The 19,122-nt window shown below is 43.3% G+C and overlaps 1 protein-coding gene across 1 annotated transcript in view; it reads left to right on the top strand.

Moving 5' to 3' along the window:
- The window catches only part of rngtt (RNA guanylyltransferase and 5'-phosphatase), a 149,594-nt gene that overhangs the window by 23,348 nt on the left and 107,124 nt on the right, over window positions 1-19,122 (top strand). Inside the window, exons 10-11 of the mRNA XM_029754085.1 lie at window positions 11,080-11,215; window positions 14,075-14,146. Of these exons, the coding sequence (XP_029609945.1) occupies window positions 11,080-11,215; window positions 14,075-14,146 (208 nt within the window). The remainder of the gene's footprint in view (window positions 1-11,079; window positions 11,216-14,074; window positions 14,147-19,122) is intronic.

A 19,122-nucleotide genomic window follows, 5' to 3' on the forward strand; every position in this document is an offset into this window, starting at 1 on the left:
GCAGGAGGAGCACTGCCAGAGCCCTGCAAAATGACCTCCAGCAGGCCACAAATGTGCATGTGTCTGCTCAAACGGTCAGAAACAGACTCCATGAGGGTGGTATGAGGGCCCGACGTCCACAGGTGGGGGTTGTGCTTAAAGCCCAACACCGTGCAGGACGTTTGGCATTTGCCAGAGAACACCAAGATTGGCAAATTCGCCACTGGCGCCCTGTGCTCTTCACAGATGAAAGCAGGTTCACACTGAGCACATGTGACAGACGTGACAGAGTCTGGAGACGCCGTGGAGAACGTTCTGCTGCCTGCAACATCCTCCAGCATGACCGGTTTGGCGGTGGGTCAGTCATGGTGTTGGGTGGCATTTCTTTGGGGGGCCGCACAGCCCTCCATGTGCTCGCCAGAGGTAGCCTGACTGCCATTAGGTGCCGAGATGAGATCCTCAAGCCCCTTGTGAGACCATATGCTGGTGCGGTTGGCCCTGGGTTCCTCCTAATGCAAGACAATGCTAGACCTCATGTGGCTGGAGTGTGTCAGCAGTTCCTGCAAGAGGAAGGCATTGATGCTATGGACTGGCCCGCCCGTTCCCCAGACCTGAATCCAATTGAGCACATCTGGGACATTATGTCTCGCTCCATCCACCAACGCCACGTTGCACCACAGACTGTCCAGGAGTTGGCGGATGCTTTAGTCCAGGTCTGGGAGGAGATCACTCAGGAGACCATCCGCCACCTCATCAGGAGCATGCCCAGGCGTTGTAGGGAGGTCATACAGGCACGTGGATGCCACACACACTACTGAGCCTCATTTTGACTTGTTTTAAGGACATTACATCAAAGTTGGATCAGCCTGTATTGTGGTTTTCCACTTTAATTTTGAGTGTGACTCCAAATCCAGACCTCCATGGGTTGATAAATTGGATTTCCATTGATTATTTTTGTGTGATTTTGTTGTCAGCACATTCAACTATGTAAAGAAAAAAGTATTTAATATGATTATTTCATTCATTCAGATCTAGGATGTGTTATTTTAGTGTTCCCTTTATTTTTTTGAGCAGTGTACATCCACAGGTACACCTCCAATTCACTCAAATTATGTCAATTAGCCTATCAGAAGCTTCTAAAGCCATGACATAATTTTTTGGAATTTTCCAAGCTGTTTAAAAGCGCTCTCAACTAAGTGTATGCAAACTTCTGACCCACTGCAATTGTGATACAGTGAAATAATCTCTGTAAACAATTGTTGGAAAAATTACTTGTGTCACGCACAAAGTATATGTCCTAACCGACTTGCCAAAACTATAGTTTGTTAACAAGAAATTTGTGGAGTGGTTGAAAAACGAGTTTTAATGACTCCAACCTAAGTGTATGTAAACTTCCGACTTCAACTGTACCTATGTAAGAATGCTGTTCATTGACTATAGCTCAGCCTTCAACACCATAGTACCCTCCAAGCCTGGACTTCCTGATGTGCTGTTCCCAGGTGGTGAAGGTAAGAAACAACACCTCCTCTTTACTGATCCTCAACACATGGGCCCCACAAGTGTGCGTTCTCAGCCCTCTCTTGTACTCCCTGTTCACCCATGACTGCGGGGCCACCCACAGCTCCAACTCAATCAAGTTTGCAGACTACACAACAGTAGTATTCCTGATTACCAACAATGATGAGCACCTACAGGGAGGAGGTGAAAGCCCTGGCGGAGTGGTGCCAGGAAAATCACCTCTCCCTCAACATCAACAAAACGATGGAGCTGATCGTGGACTTCAAGAAACAGCAGAGGGAGCATGCCCCTATCCACATCCTTGGGACCACAGTGGAGAAGACGAAAAGCTTCAAGTTCCTCGGCGTACACATCACTGACGATCTGAAATGGTCCACCCACACAGACAGTGTGGTGAAGAAGGCACAACCGCGCCTCTTCAACCTCAGGAGGCTGAAGAAATTTGGCTTGGCCACTAAGACCTTCACCAACTTTTACAGATACAGCCTGACAGGATGCTCTCAATTGTGTATCACTGCCTGGTACGGCATCTCCACCACCCGCAATTGCAGGGCTCTCCAGAGGGCACACTGCATGCCCTCCCTCCAGGACACTTACAGCACCCGATGCCACAGGAAGCCAACAATATTGTCAAGGACAGCAACCACCCGAGCCACGGCCTGTTCACCCCGCTACCATCCAGAAGGTGCCTCAGAGCTGGGACCAAGAGACTGAAAAAACAGCTTTCTCAAGGCCATCAGACTCTTAAATAGCCATCACTAGCTGGCTACCAACCGGTTACTCAACCCTGCACCTTAGAGGCTGCTGCCCTATTTACATAGTCATGGAATCACTGTTCACTTTAATAATGTTTACATACAGTTTTACTAATTTCATATGTATGCTATTCTACTGTATTTTAGTCAATGCCACTCCGACATTGCTCGTCCTAATATTTATGTTTCTTAATTCCGTTTTTTTTAAACTTTTTTATATTTGTGTATATTTTTGTGAATTGTTAGATACTACTGCACTGTTGGAGCTAGGAACACAAGCATTTCACTACACCCGCGCAATAACATCAGCTAAATATGTCTGTGACAAATAAAATTAGATTTGAAATGGCATCATTAACCCCAAAAGTAGTGCACTATTTAGGAAGTAAGGCCGTTTAGGATACAGCCCTAGAGACCTGGGTCATTCTCACTGATCCCCTCCAGTGGAGTACAGGTGTGGAGGACTATTACAGCTCCACTTTCCAGGGCCCACCTGGAACCATTTCAATGTAATGGTTAGATTGAGATTATGCGTCTGGCCCTGGCCCCAACAGTGTTCTAAAAGCACTCCGTTTAGCTAGATGGGTTGTTCGCATTTGTAAATTATGTGTGAAAGAAGGTCTATAGCCTATATCCCAACCAAAGCTGAAAGCCTTGGGGTAATCATGTGCGCCAGGGCATAAAATTAACTTTTTGGTCCACCAGCCACTGTGGCAGGTTTAGTAGATTTATAAAAAAAAATAGACCAGACACTCAGATTATTTATCAGTGAAAAACCACCCCAAACAAATGGATGACTGTGCTTTGTAATGTTTCTAAAACAAGAAAGGTATTAGTAAGAAGTAATGTGGATTATTGCTCAATTTATTTTTGTCACCCGAGTCAAAAGCTGCACCTCCTAAAGGCGGGAGGGTGTGTGTGTGTGTGTGTGTGTGTGTGTGTGTGTGTGTGTGTGTGTGTGTGTGTGTGTGAGATATATATATATATATATATATATATATGAGGGAGAGATAGAGAGAGGGAGAGATAGGGAGAGAGATAGATAGATAGATAGATAGATAGATAGATTTTGGATCTGACTACTAGTAGACAGTCATCACTAGTTACCACAGCCACAAAGTCAAGTAGCCTAGTGGTCAGAGCGTTGAACTAGTAACCGAAAGGTTGCAAGATTGAATCCCCGAGCTGACACGGTAAAATTCTGTCGTTCTGCCCTATGAACAAGGCAGTTAACCCACTGTTCCTAGGCCGTCATTGAAAATAATAATTTGTTCTTAACTGACTTGCCTAGTTAAATAAAGGTTAAAAAAAAATAAACCCAGTCTATTTCTAAAATGTATCATCTTAAAATGTTATTTTATACCTAACCTTATCCACACTGCTAACATTATGCTTAACCCTGACTGTAAGTCTTCATGATTTTTTTAACGATATATACAATTTTGACTGGCTGTGTTCTCTAGTGGAAACCAAGTAGGTGCCATCTCTTCAGCTCCCGAGTGGCGCAGCGGTCTAAGGCACTGCATCTCAATGCTAGGAGCGTCATTAGACACCCTGGTTCGAATCCAGGCTGTATCACAACCGGCCCTAATTGGGAGTCCCATAGGGCCCTGCACAATTGGCCCAGCGTTGTCCGGGTTTGGCCGGTGTAGGCCGTCATTGTAAATAAGAATTTGTTCTTAACTAACATTGTTTTGTTCACAAGCTTGGTTGTTTTTCAATGTAAATAGCCAAAAAACAAGAGGACAAAGTCTCACTTTGTAGACTGAGTAAATTAGACAAACGTTTGTACCTGTGTGCAGTGCTTCCGAAAATGTATCTATAAGCAGTTAACTCAGGCAGTGCTGCTGTGTGAGGCGGGATATACCATTATTTCTTTGTGCGATTAGCAGCTATGGAACAAAATGGCAGAAACTTTGAAGATAGCTACTGCAGCATTTTTCTGCTTGAAATCACAACTTGCACATGTGCTCATACTTGACTTCTGACTATGTTTATTTGCAAATGTGAATGTCATGGTCGCGCTGTAGAGCCCTGCAAATTGACCACCCGCTTACATGGCTGGTGAAATATAATTTTTTTTCCCCTCCGCATTTGGCGGGTGGTAGGCATTTTTTTTTTTAAAGAGATTTTATGCCCTGATGTTAGTATCAAGCAAATGTATTTATAAAGCCCTTTTTACATCAGAAGATATCACAAAGTGCTATACAGAAACCCAGCCTAAAACCACAAACAGCAAGCAATGCCGATGTAGAAACACGGTGGCTAGGAAAAACTCCCTAGAAAGGCAGGAACCTAGGAAGAAACCTAGAGAGGAACCAGGCTCTTTAGTGATTTTTTATCATGTACGTCTTGGTGGGGCAAACTCAACTTTTCTTTTAATGCATGCCAGCAAAGCCACTACACAACACTAAACAATACACTAAACGTATTTTTAAAGCGTGTGTCTGTCTGACTGTTTGCCTGAATGTGTCTTATGGGATACCAAAGAGGCTGTTGTCCAGACTCCTGAATCTTTATCTGCAGAGTAGATGCAGGCATTGATTCTACCAGAACAGAGTCTCTATAGGAGCAAAGGACCGCAAGGCAGATGTGGCTCACCACTCCTCACTCACAGGGATGAGGAACTCAACCAACATCCTCTCTGGACTAGTACAGCTCCAGCACACCTGCACTGTCATACTTTTTTGTCTTTATAATAACTAGGTCCAACAGTTTTTATGGCCTTACTTTGCAGACCTGCACTGTCATTGTAGCTGGAAGATTAGATGCCTTTTACTTTGGTAGCACGCTGTTGGTCCTACTCGTAATCCTGTTACAGGTCAAGAGTGAAAGACTGAAAAAAGTCACTTTTAGGTGTCTTGATTTGCTATGAGAGTGCATGCTTGTCTCTCATTGGCTGAGAGGTTCTCTCTCAGGGCCTGTCTCATATTGTTTTAGTCCCAAATGCACCCCTGGGCTCTGGTCCAAAGTAATGCACTCTAAGGAATAGAGTGCCATTTGGGGGACAGCCATTGTATCCCACTTCTCAGGGACCTGAATGCCTTCCAGAGCTCTCTGAACAAGCTGGTATAGATGGCAAATGAATTAGGTGTAATCCATATCTGATTACGTTTTTTTTCCCCACCTGCAGTTCTTCTTACTGCTGCTCACGCTGTGGAAAATGTAGTGAATTTGGTAGTGGGGAACTACCAAGTGATCTGCCATCTACAGTTGAAGTTGGAAGTTTACATGCATTCAAAGTCAGTTTTCACAATTCCTGACATTTAATCTTAGTAAAAATTCCCTGTCTTAGGTCTGTTAGATCACCAATTTATTTTAAGAATGTGAAATGTCAGAATAATAGTAGAGAGAGTGATTTATTTCAGCTTTTTTTTTTCTTTCATCACATTCCCACTGGGTCAGAAGTTTACATGCACTCAATTAGTATTTGGGAGCATTGCCTTTAAATTGTTTAACGTGGGTCAAATGTTTGGGGTAACCTTCCACAAGCTTCCCACAATAAGTTGGGTGAATTTTGGCCCATTCCTTCTGACAGAGCTGTTGTAACTGAGTCAGGTTTGTAGGCCTCCATGCTCGCACACTTTCAGTTCTGCCCACAAATGTTCTATGGGATTGAGGTCAGGGTTTTGTGATGGCCACTCCAATACCTTGACTTTGTTGTCCTTAAGCCATTTTGCCACAACCTTTGAAGTATGCTTGGGGGTCATAGTCCACTTGGAAGACCCATTTGCGACCAAGCTTTAACTTCCTGACTGATGTCTTGAGATGTTGCTTCAATATATGCACATAATTTTCCTGCCTCATGATGCCATCTATTTTGTGAAGTGCACCAGTCCCTCCTGCAGCAAAGCACCCCCACAACATGATGCTGCCACCCCGTGCTTCACGGTTGGGATGGTGTTTTTCGGCTTGCAAGCCTCCCCCTTTTTCCTCCTAACATAATGATGGTTATTATGGCCAAACAGTTCTGTTTTTGTTTCATCAGACCAGAGGACATTTCTCCAAAAAGTACGATCTTTGTCCCCATGTGCAGTTGCAAACCATAGTCTGCCGTTTTTGAGCAGTGACTTCTTTGTTTCTGAGCAGCCTTTCAGGTTATGTCAATATAGGACTCGTTTTACTGTGGATATAGAAAATACTGTACCGGTTTCCTCCAGCATCTTCACAGGGTCCTTTGCTGTTGTTCCGGGATTGATTTTGCACTTTTCCAAAGTATGTTCATCTCTAGGAGACAGAACGCTTCTCCTTCCTGAGCGGTATGATGGCTGCGTGGTCCCATGGTGTTTATACTTGCGTACTATTGTTTGTACAGATGAACGTGGTACCTTCAGGCGTTTGGAAATTGCTCCCAATGATGAACCAGACTTGTGGTGGTCTACAATTTTTCTTCTGAGGTCTTGGCTGATTTTCTTTTGATGTTCCCATGATGTCAAGCAAAGAGGCACTGAGTTTGAAGGTAGGCCTTGAAATACATCCACAGGTACACCTCCAATTCACTCAAATGATGTCAATTAGCCTATCAGAAGCTTCTAAAGCCATGAGATCATTTTCTGTAATTTTCCAAGCTGTTTAAAGGCACTGTCAACTTTAGTGTATGTAAACTTCTGACCCACTTGAATTGTGATTAAGTGAAATAATCTATCTGTATAAACAATTGTTGTAAAAATGACTTGTGTCATGCACAAAGTAGATGTCCAAACCGACTTGCCAAAACTATAGTTTAACAAGAAACTTGTGGAGTGGTTGAAAAATGAGTTTTAATGACTCCAACCTAAGTGTATGTAAACTTCTGACTTGAACTGTATCTCTGTCAGTCTCCTCTCCCCTGGTGAGCTGTACATCTGTCACTGCATTTTAAAATGGGTTCACATCGCCATCCAATAGGCCAGGCCCGCCTTTGTGTTAATTTACTAGTTTGCATAATAAGCCGGGTGCCATTAGCACTGCATGATTGCACTAATGTCATAAAGTGGTGTAATGGGGAGCGAGCTAATTTGCTCACTGGTTTAGGATGCGTTGATTAGGATACTTAACCTTTTTAGGAATAAAACCGGAAATGATACGGAGTTGCTCATTTAAAACATCTTGCTTCACTCAATACTTGGCATTTGCCGATGGAGAGAGAGCGGTGGCAAGTCGGCCTCCCGGAAGCATGTAACTGGATTCATCAACTCTGCCATATAATCATTGCCGAGCAGATTTTTTTGTGTGTTGATTGTAAGAGGAAATGTGTGTGTGTGTGTGTGTGTGTGTGTGTGTTTGATCACATCCCCTCAGCTCTCCTTAGGAACCTCCATACCCCTGGAATCAGATCAGGCATTTTCATGTTCTGTTGTTGACTTTCATGGGTTTCCTTTTACGCATAACAGTTTTCCTGTTGACTGTAGATTTTTTTGATTCAATTACCCAAACAGGAGCAGTTGGCTTGACAGCTTTTTGTTTGCGCTTTGCTCTTTGCCATGCCCTCAATAAAATGCAAAAAACAATCTATGATGGCTGAGGTTGTTGGTGCATGTAGCCATTTTTCTATTTCAAACCTCTTAACTGAAGGAGATTTTGATCAACTTTGTGTTCGCACCAGTGTATTGCCTCATATCTTGACAATAGCTCTAGACCAGGGCTCGCCAAACCCTGTTCCTGGAGAGCCATCATCCTGTAGGTGTTTCGCTTCAACCCTAGTTTAGCACACCTGATTCTAATAATTAGCTGGTTGATAAGCTGAACGATATCAGTTACAACTGGGTTGGAGCGAAAACCCACAGGAGGGTAGCTCTCCAGGAACAGCGTTGGAGGGCCATGCTCTAGACTCAACTAGAGCAGGTCTTCCCAACTCCAGTCTTTCAGTACCCCCAACGGTACATCTTTTTGTTGTGGTCCCGGACAAGCGCACCTGATTCTACTTGTCAATTAATCACTAAGCCCTTGACAAGTTAAATCAGGTGTTTTTGTCTGGGGCTGCAACAAAAATGTGTGCTGTTTGGGGGTACTTAAGGACTGGAGTTCAGTGCAACACTGAACTAGAGCACTTAGACTTTATCCCCCTCCACTGCCTCTGTATCTTTCACCCAGATACCCCCACCTTAGTGTCTGTGGACTCTTCCATCCTCTGTGTGTCTATGCTATGGGTGATACCATGGGTATCATAGGGGTTGTCCCATCCTTAACATACTGTACGTCCATCCCAAATCCCCTTTGTCATCACAAACTTCTAATTGGTCTCCACCTCCACCACTGTTACCATACAGATATCCTGTCAGAGACAGTAAGTTATTCACTGTCCACCTGCGTCCACCCTTTTTAAAAGTAAGAGTTTGTCTGAATGTAAAAGCTGATGTTCGCAGGTATGTAATTGAAGGAAAGCTTTGTATCCTCCACTTCATCCCTCCATCTGGTTGGTGTGATGGAGGGATCAGACAGTAATCAGACAGAGGTGTGACAGACTGCTAGCTACTTAAGTTGGTCTCCCTCTTCACCACCACATTCCACATCTCTCTTGCCAGTCTCCTCTACCATCACCCATGTAAATATGTAGACTGGAGCAAGAGAGCCTGGGTCCTATCATATTTGCTTAGCAGCTTCTTAAAAAACTCAGATACACTGCAATGTCCTGTCTTTCACGTCTCTCTTGAGGATATTCTAATTAAACAAAGTTCAAAGCAGTAGGATTATCTGGTGTGGCACTGTGGTGATTTGAATGAGGACCTGTGTGTGTGTGTGTCCTATTGTGGCATTGAAAAAGTACTGTTCAAGAATCTGCAAGGCCAAAGAGAAGGAGCGAGATAAGGACACCACTCCTCCTGAATGGCTGGATCAGTGGTGTATGTCCTTGCCTCTAGTCCTGTACTGTAGATGTAGTCAAAGAGCTTTCTCAAAGTTTCTCAGAATAAAATCATTAATATGCATCCACAGTATCTTGATAAAATGGTGAAGGACTGTGTTTGTACTGCAAGCTTATGTGGTCTTCCTGAGGCCAAGGATAGTGCAGTGTATTTCTTAATGCAAACTAAGTCTTGTATCTCACCTGCAAATGCCCGAGGAACTAATTCAGGATTAGTGCAAAAACTTCCTCTATCAGTGAAACAACTCGCCTCGCTACTGCCTGTGAATGTAGCAGCACATTGTGCTATTTGAAGATAGAGCCATGTCTAACTGGAGGCTGGCACATTTGCATTGAAGCAGAGCTGCTTTAGGACATAACATCACAATATATCAGAGCCTGTGACTTTTTTTGTCATTCAGTTTTGTCAATAGAGGAGAGAATTGGTTTGAAAGTGTCTACGTGCACTAGAATATAATGCGGCTGTTTTTGTTAGTAGGAGTTGAGGTAAGTTTGGAGTTTGATTCTGTGTTGTTCCCCAGATACTCTATTAAAGGTGTAATGTTGCAGAAATCGCTCCGTCATTTCCTGGTTGCAAAAATTTGAATAGTTCGCTTAATTTCAGTTTGTGACAAAACAAGCAGTCATTGTGAAGAGAATTATTGTACCATCTAAACTGCTGTGAAATATATTTTCCATAACCAAAAATATAGTATTTTCAGCTGTTTGAAGCTGGTGTACAAATCCGAAAGTAAAAAACTAAACATAACTGGAAGCCTAGAAATATGCACATGGAACAGATCTACCGCTTCTTAGACTTGCTTTAAATGAGAATGACAGATCTATAAGTCACATTTCTATGTGAATTTGGTGGGGTCACCCAAAAAGTTGAATATTGCAGCTTTAAATATTTAACCAGTAGCTACCCGAACTACCGTAATTTGCGGACTATAAGCCGCAACTTTTTTCCCAGCTTTGAACCTCGCGGCTTAAACAATGACGCGGCTAATATATGGATTTTTCCCGCTTTCAATTGTTTTAAAAAAAAAACCACACATTCTGTGACGTGCTCAGTTTTTTGGCGGCATGAAGCTTTCATTAGACCAATGAAATTGCCGAACGGGTTAAGGTCAAACAACTTTTTTGTTTACTGTTTAGATCAAATCGAGCGCTCTCAAACTTCCCATCATCATTACGGGAGTCATTTTGTCACCCTCATCATGGCAAAGACACGGAGAAATACATATGATGCAGCTTTCAAGTTGAAGGCGATTTGATCTGGCTGTTGGAAAAGGAAATAGAGCTGCTGCACGGGAGCTTGGTCTTAATGAGTCGATGATAAGACATTGGAAACAGCAGCGTGAGGAATTGACTCAGTGCAAAAAGACAACTAAAGCTTACTGCTATTTTTTTAATTTTTTTGTTACAAGCCGTTTTTCGTTAAAGCCTATTTATTTTTGTTACAAGCCTGTGTAAAGTTAATTTGCTTCAATGTACCGGTAGGCACCTGCGGCTTATAGACACGTGCGGCTTATTTATGTTCAAAATAATATTTTTTTTTCAAATTCAGTGGGTGCGGCTTATATTCAGGTGCGCTTAATAGTCCGGAAATTACGGTATCTGCATTGACCCTTTTTGCACAAACTTTTTTGACTCATCACATACTCTTTGTGAATTTGGTCGGGTTGCCAAAATGTTGCATATTGCAGCTTTAACCCAACAAAGTTTTGATTTTAACTGTAAGAAATGCAGTTGAATCTGCAGCTCGGAGTAATCCGGATGCAGCTGTTTGTCTGCTATAAAATGGCTGTCTGGCTTGGTTTTTAATCCATGTAAAAAGCCAATTCCAGTTGGAGTGAAACTTTGCCATCAATTTACAGCATTCAATATGTATATTGCCTCTGCTTTGTTTGTTGAATGTTTGCTACTTACTAGTAAATAGTTGTTAACTTAAAGATGTTATGTAAACTTATTAAAGAGGCTTTCTTTGCTTTTTTTCCCCCACAGGTATATGATGCTGATAAATGGGAAGAATGAGGTGCACATGATCGACAGAGACAACTCGGTGTTCCACATAGCCAACCTAGAATTCCCCTTTCGGAAAGACCTCCGCGTTCACTTAGCCAACACACTACTTGACGGGGTAAGTCCTTCACTGTGTGTGTGTGTCCTTTTCTTTCTTCCCCCAAGGTAATGGGGCGGCAGGTAGCCTAGTGGTTAGAGCATTGGCCAAGTAACCAAAAGGTTGCTAGATCGAATCCCCGAGTTGACAAGGTAAAAATCTGTCGTTCTAACCCCTGAACAAGGCAGTTAACCCACTGTTCCTTGGCCATCATTGTAAATAAGAATTTGTTCTTAACTGACTTGCCTAGTTAAATAAAAAAGTCTCAGAATGGTGATTCGTACTGTCTTTATTCTTCCTGCCCTTTATGTCCCCTGCCTGACCCCGTACCCCTAATCATATCGCCCTTCTGCTCCACCTACACGACTGACAGCAGAAAGTAGCTGTTGTCAGCCTCCTTCCACACCAGGAGAACCCTGTGGCTCCTATCAACACCTAGGCCTAGAGGAGAACAGTGAGAGCAGTGAGCCTTTCACCCAGTCCGCCACCACACAAGACAGGAGGGGGAAACACTGTTCGTAAATCATACCAGAAATACCATAGATTCATCCGCCTTTATCCTGCTCTGTATTGTACTGTACTGCATAGATACCTTCCTCCCAGGAGGCTTTTTGTTAGTGGCTGTCATGTCTTCACCGTGTAATAACAGGCCAATCTGGGCTACTGGAGGGTTTTTGTACTAGAGAAGGTGTTCATTCCAAATATAGTGATATTCCCTGTTGGCCCTGGTCAAAAGTAGTGCACTATACAGGGAATAGGATGCCATTTGGGACTAAGCCAGGTCCCAGCACTCCCCAAGCAGCAGGTGCACAAGACACCAGTCATTATCACTCTAATCGGAACCAGGGAGAGAAGAGGCTAGTTGCCATTATGCGTCATGCCGGTGTACAATGCCTGGTCTTCTGTACAGGAGCCCAATTATGTGGGGGGCTTGTTATCGAGGTTAGTTTGCTTAGCCATCATCACTTTTCTCTAAGACGGACGTGTCTTTTATGCTCTGAGCAATATTATTCTCAAGCATCTTCGGTAATTCAGTGACTGATTGAGATGGTGGGTTGTCTCTTTGTTTGGGCCTTGTGTGCAGGGAACACATTAGCAGGCTTTTGAAGCAGCTCCACTCTGCAGATGTGACAGTCTGTCTAGCTGAACCATGACTCAGCTATGCACAGTTTCATCCATATATTCTTCATAGAATCGTACTACTTACACATAATCTGCCTCTGCCACAAGGCTTCTCTTGTGTGTTTGGAATTCATGTCAGTGTTTTTAGTGAACTCTACCCAGAGACCTAAAATGTCTTTTCATGTTTGCAGATATATTGCCTGTGGAACTGTTGCTGCATACATTCGATCACAAGCTCTTCTGTTGTAGTGGCTCTGCTGCTAGTCACTTTAGCTTATTCGTACACCCCCCACACACAATACATAACAGTTACTGCCTCAGTGTGCTGCACTGCTGCGTGTACAGAGGTCAACTCGCAGAGATACAACTAAATTCATCCCCCAGAGCAATACACTCAGTGTTGTCTTTTATTTGTCTGTGTTTGTACACTCACATTGGAGTAAATATTTTGAGTAAGATCCCTTCAAAGGACATAAACTAGAGTGAAATTGTACCAAATTAGCTGTAAAGCAGTAGTTCCCTTGATGTTCCTACAGGTAATGTGTCAGAATGGTGATGCGTACTGTATGATGCTTAGCCTACGATATGATACCCATTGGGAAATTATTCATATAGTCTGCTCTCTCGTTCTCTCTCTCGTTCGCTCTCTAGTTCGCTGTCTCGCTCTCGCTCGTTCTCGCGCTCTCTCGCTCGTTCTCGCTCTCTCGCTCGTTCTCGCTCTCTCGCTCGTTCTCGCTCGTTCTCGCTCTCTCGCTCGTTCTCGAGCTCGCTCTCTCGCTCGTTCTCAAGCTCTCTCGCTCGTTCTCGCTCTCTCGCTTGTTCTCGCGCTCTCTCGCTTGTTCTCGCGCTCTCTCGCTCGTTCTCGCGCTCTCTCGCTCGTTCTCTCGCTCACTGTCTCGCGCTCTCTCGCTCGTTATCGCGCTCTCTTGCTCGTTATCGCGCTCGCTCGCTCTCTCGCTCTTTATCGTTCGAGCTCGCTTCTCACCAGCTCTAAGTACCTGATTCTCAACTCCACAATGATGAATGTGTAAATATATTGCTCTATCTCTCGTATACACACTACCGTTGGGGTCACTTAGAAATGTCCTTGTTTTTGAAAGAGAAGCATATTTTTTCCATTAAAATAACATCAAATTGATCAGAAATACAGTGTAGACATTGTTAATGTTGTAAATGACTATTGTAGCTGGAAACGGCTGATTTTATTTTTTAAATGTAATATCTACATAGGCGTACAGAGGCCCATTATCAGCAACCATCACTCCTGTGTTCCAATGACATGTTGTGTTAGCTAATCCAAGTTTATAATTTTAAAAGGCTCAAGTCCTCAACTGGCAGCCACCTAGTTGCATAACATGGCTGTGAAACCCAGTCATGTGTCAGTTGGGGTTTTCACCAGCTCTGAAGTACTTGATTCTCAACTCCACAATGTTGAATGATGAATGTGGAAATCTATTTCTGCTGCCGTTTCCCATTCCTCTCCCTGGTACTCATCTCTGATGTGTGCCGCAGTCTGCTGTACGTACCCCACCGGAGACCCAGCCAGCCCCCACAGCCCGCTCCGTTTACCCTCCCCCCCATCGTTGGACAGGCACTTTCCAGCATCTGATAGGACCACAAATTTAGAATTCTTTCTCTTAGAAGAATGTGTCTCCCGTACACTGTTTTAGCATTATGCCCCCATCTCTCTTTCTCGGTATCTTTCTCTCTCTCGGTTTCTGTCTGTCCTCATCACCCCCCTGTCTCTTGTTTCCACAGGAGATGATTATCGACAAGGTAAACGGCCAGCCCGTCCCGCGCTACCTGATCTATGACATCATCAAATTCAACGTGAGTAGTGCCATGCCCGTTCAGCAGAGATGTTGTTGCCCATGAAATTCCCCTACAGCCCTGAAGGGGTGCCAGACATATCAGGTTGTAGTCAGTATGCCCAGGGTCAGTCAGTCCCCCTTAACCACCAGGCCCATTAGCAGCCACTCTGCCCCCTGTTTTGACCTCTCTCTGGTCCCCTCTCTAGTCCACATTGTCAGTGCCTGGTGATCCTGGTTAAGGACAGAATATAAATAGATCATCAGGGCTGGGCATGAGAGAGAAGCCCTGAGATGAAAACTGTCTGTAGAGTATTTCGCAATCAACATTGTCAGTCCTGCCACTGTTCATGGTGGCAGACAGCAGCCTGTCTGTATGTCAGACTGATTAGTTCTGCCTGAGAGGAGAGCAGGAGAGGAGAGCAGCTCAGACTGCCTTCCCCCCCCAGACATCTCGGCTCGCTGGTCAGCCAGCAGAGCTCAGTAAACCCTGAACATGAAGATCCAGGACACTGTCTGAGACCATCACAAATGCTACTGTCTGAGGACTGAGCAGCCATTCTGAAATTGCTAAACAAGTTTGCAAAACCATTTTGTATATATCTCCATCACAGCAGTTTGAGTAGCCTCTTTGACCGCAAGCCTGGTTTATATTTTGGCGGGCCTGTGATTTTCTGAATGCTTAACTGCATCCGCAAATTACATATTTGTTTTTCTATCTCACAAGTTCCGTTGTATGCACCAACTTCTGAATACACCCAGCTAAGGATCATTGAGCTTGATTTTCTTCTAAACTGAAACTAATTATTAGCATTTTACCGCTAATTTGTTGCGGGGGGGGGGGGGCGATAATTGCCACAGATCAATTTTCTGAGAATATTTTTTATAGAAGTGTAAGACTTCATCCCAAATGGCATCCTGTACCCTACAAAGTGCACTACTTTTGACCAGTGCCCTATAGGTAGTGCAATATAGGGAATAGGGTAATATTCAGAACGTACCTTGATTATGTATTCTCTAGCTTCATCCTCAGAACTCATTTTCTCTGAGCTGTGAGATTGCTGCTGTTTTTTTTCTCTCAGAGAAATGTCCTGTATGCTATTTTAAGAGCCTGAGTAAAACAAGGTGGTGGCAGATAGTGTTTCTACAACAGAAGGTTGGTGGCACATTAATTGGGCAGGACGGGCTTGTGGTAATGGCTGGAGCGGAATTATTGTAATGGTATCAAATACATCAATCGCGTGGTTTCCGTGTGTTTGATGCCATTCCATTTGCTCCGTTCCAGCCATTATTATGAGCCGTCCATCCCTCAGCTGCCTCCACTGGTTCCTACTGATGTCTAATGAACTTATAGCTAGTGCTGATGCCTAGGGCTGGGCAATATGGCATATATTACACACACACACACACACACACACACACACACACACACACACACACACACACACACACACACACACACACACACACACAACCGTTCAAACGTTTGGAGTCACTTATAAATGTCCTTGTTTTTGCAAGAAAAGCAACAACAAAAAATCCCCCATTTCAAATAATAATGATCAGAATACAGTGTAGACATTGTTAATGTTGTAAATGACTATTGTAGCTGGAAACGGCATATTTTTTATGGAATATCTACATTTATCAGCAACCATCACTCCTGTGTTCCAATGGCACGCTGTGTTAGCTAATCCAAGTTTATAATTTTAAAAGGCTCACAAGTCCTCAACTGGCAGCTTCATTAAATAGTACCCACAAAACACCAGTCTCAAAGTCAACAGTGAAGAGGCGACTCCGGGATGCTGGCCTTCTAGGTAGAGTTCCTCTGTCCAGTGTCTGTGTTCTTTTGCCCATCTTAATCTTTTCTTATTATTGGCCAGTCTGAGATATGGCTTTTTCTTTGCAACTCTGCCTAGAAGGCCAGCATCCCAGAGTCGCCTCTTCACTGTTGAGACTGGTGTTTTGCTGGTACTATTTAATGAAGCTGCCAGTTGAGGACTTGTGAGGTGTCTGTTTCTCAAACTAGACACTAATGTATTTGTCAACTTGCTCAGTTGTGCACCGGGGCCTTCCACTCTTCTTTCTATTCTGGTTAGAGCCAGTTTGCGCTGTTCTGTGAAGGGAGTAGTACACTGCGTTGTATGAGATCTTCAGTTTCTTGGCAATTCCTCGCATGGAATTACCTTCATTTCTCAGAACAAGAATAGACTGACGAGTATCAGAAGAAAGTTCTTTGTTTCTGGACATTTCGAGCCTGTAATCGAACAGACAAATGCTGATGCTCCTGATACTCATCTAGTCTAAAGAAGGCCAGTTTTATTGATGCTTTAATCAGGACAACAGTTTTCAGATGTGCTAACATATTTGCAAAAGGGTTTTCTAATGATCAATTAGCCTTTTTTTAAATGATAAACTTGGATTAGCTAACACAACGTGCCATTGGAACACAGGCGTGATGGTTGCTGATAATGGGCCCATGTAGATATTCCATAAAAAATCAGCCTGTTCCAGCTACAATACTCATTAACATTGTCTACACTATTTCTGATCAATGTGACCCCAAACTTTCGAACAGTTTGTGTGTGTGTGTATCACAAAATGTATTTTAAATTTTTGACAGGATGACAGTATTTTGAGTTGTGTATGACCCGAGTGTTTTCAGTGGGGCTTTTTCCATTTTGATTGTTTTATACTGTTCAGTCACAATTCATCCAAAAGTTGATCTCATTTGATATAATTTCCATGTAGGACTGCACGATATGGGAAAAAAGTCTAGGCCTTATTTTTAACCAAATATTGCAATTGCAATTTGACTTGCGATTTAGATCAAAACACTTGGGTTAACTGTTGGAATCATTGAAATATAATTATTATTTTAATTTTATAGTTGGAATGTAAGTGTGCCCTTTTTGAATGCAGTGTTTGACATGGCAACAAATGGAAATGCCATGGAGGTGTTCATAGAATTAGGAATTAGAATACTAATAGGATCACTATGGAGGTGTTATTGTGACAGGGTAGGAACCAAAGTGTTGGCCAGTGTTTCACAGGGGAATGGTACCCTATAATCTTTGTCTAACATATTCCTGCTTTGCCTATTCCTCTGTGATTTAGAACGAACTGTTGCACAAACAGCATGCTAATTTAGGCCTACACCAGCACTGGTATCAGGCTATATTAGCTAGCTACGTTTGCTCTGACTCAGTACATTTATTATAGCCAGCTTACTTGCGATTAGCATTAGCAGCTAACATGATTTATTTTAGCCACAACTTGCTAAGAAACTTCCTGGAATTTTCCAAGCTGTTTAAAGGCACAGTCAACTTAGTGTATGTAAACTTCTGACCCACTGTAATTGTGATACAATTTAATAATCTGTCTGTAAACAATTGCTGGAAAAATTACTTGTCATGCACAAAGTAGATGTCCTAACCGACTATCCAAAACTATAGTTTGTTAACAAGAAAGTTGTGGAGTGGTTGAAAAACTAGTTTTAGTGACTCCAACCTAAGTGTATGTAAACTTCCGACTTCAACTGTATGAAGTAAAATACAGTATAACGCCAAGCCTTAATGATACCTATCGCCTATCTTCATGCTATGCCTTTACCAGGCGAGCTTAGAGATGAACGATCCGGCAAGAATCAGGCAGTGGAGGCGGCGGCACAGAGGTTAGCAGTGCTGCGTGGGTCCCCGAGCCGTCACTAAGTGCTGCTGTATTGATCCCCAGTACCCAAGCCATTATTGGCCTCCTCCATTATCCTAGTCAAGCCACCCAGACCTGGCACCAGGCTCCACACTGAGAGGACCACCTAGTGGCCTGCCTGCCTGCTGCCCTGCGGGGGGAGTTACAATCAATCACTAGTCTCTACTCACTTGTCTGCTTTGCTGCTGGAGTCATTGCTCCTTGTTGGTAAGCTCTTTATTGTAAAAGAGAATGTGTTCTCAATGTCTTATCTAATCTGATTTAAATAGAGAGTTTAAATATAAGTAAAAAGACAAGTGATTCTATTCATTCTATTTCTATGGATGTTTCCCTTTGACCTTATGTGGTGGCTATAGATCGAGGATACACAGATTTGGTTGAAGGGTTTGTGCAGTAGGGTTGAGTCGATTTGGTTAAATTTACAAATTTTTCTTTTTATGGATTGATTTATAGCTCGTGCTTCATTACGCCATCACGGTTCATAACGTCAATAGTCATTCTGCACAATGCCACAATGCTGATCCATTGTGTATGACTGGTTGCCTCTTGAAAAATGTAATTTCTTGACCCTAACCACCACCCGGAGTCAAGGAAAGAATGTTCCTATTTTATGTTGTTGCCAGGGGTTTTTTAAATACGATTTTTTAAAGTTTTCCTGGAAAGGTCTTGTCTGTGTCAACCCCGGAGTTAAACCCTGCCACTCACTGTCAGCCACCAACTGGGGAGGAATCCAAGAGCTGTGTCATGATAAAGACGAAATGTCACAGTAAATTCATCTCCATATTTAATATTTTTCATTTCCTGACAGCGCATCACCGTTTATGCTTAATTGATTTTCTAATGAAAGACATTGAAGTTAAACAGCCAATGGCCAAGTTACTTATGCAGTTAACATTATGCACAGATGTACCCCTATTGAGGTCAGGTGTGCCATTAGGTGTGATAGAAAAAAACGTTCTCATTGTACTTTGCGCGTGAACGCCCAGAGTGATACCGTTGCTATTAGCCCGGTAGTCATTATTACTGTGTCGTGCCTGCTGAGGTAACTGTTCTGCATGCGTGTTAAGCCTTGCCATACCTCCTGTCACCCAGAGGCTTCTGTGCGTGTGTTTGGGTCTGTGCGTTTGTGTGCTCCCCTGCAGTCACCTTGGAGCGTTAGAGCCTTACTTCCAGACTGGCTCTGCTCTGCTGAACACCAGCCTAGGGCCACACTGCTATGGTCTTAAGTTTTGACCATGGGGATTTCCAATGCAGGGAGTGTGGTCTTTGTTGTGATGTCACTGATCACTG

Source organism: Salmo trutta, chromosome 1 (genome assembly GCF_901001165.1).
Source record: "Salmo trutta chromosome 1, fSalTru1.1, whole genome shotgun sequence".
NCBI lineage: Eukaryota > Metazoa > Chordata > Actinopteri > Salmoniformes > Salmonidae > Salmo > Salmo trutta.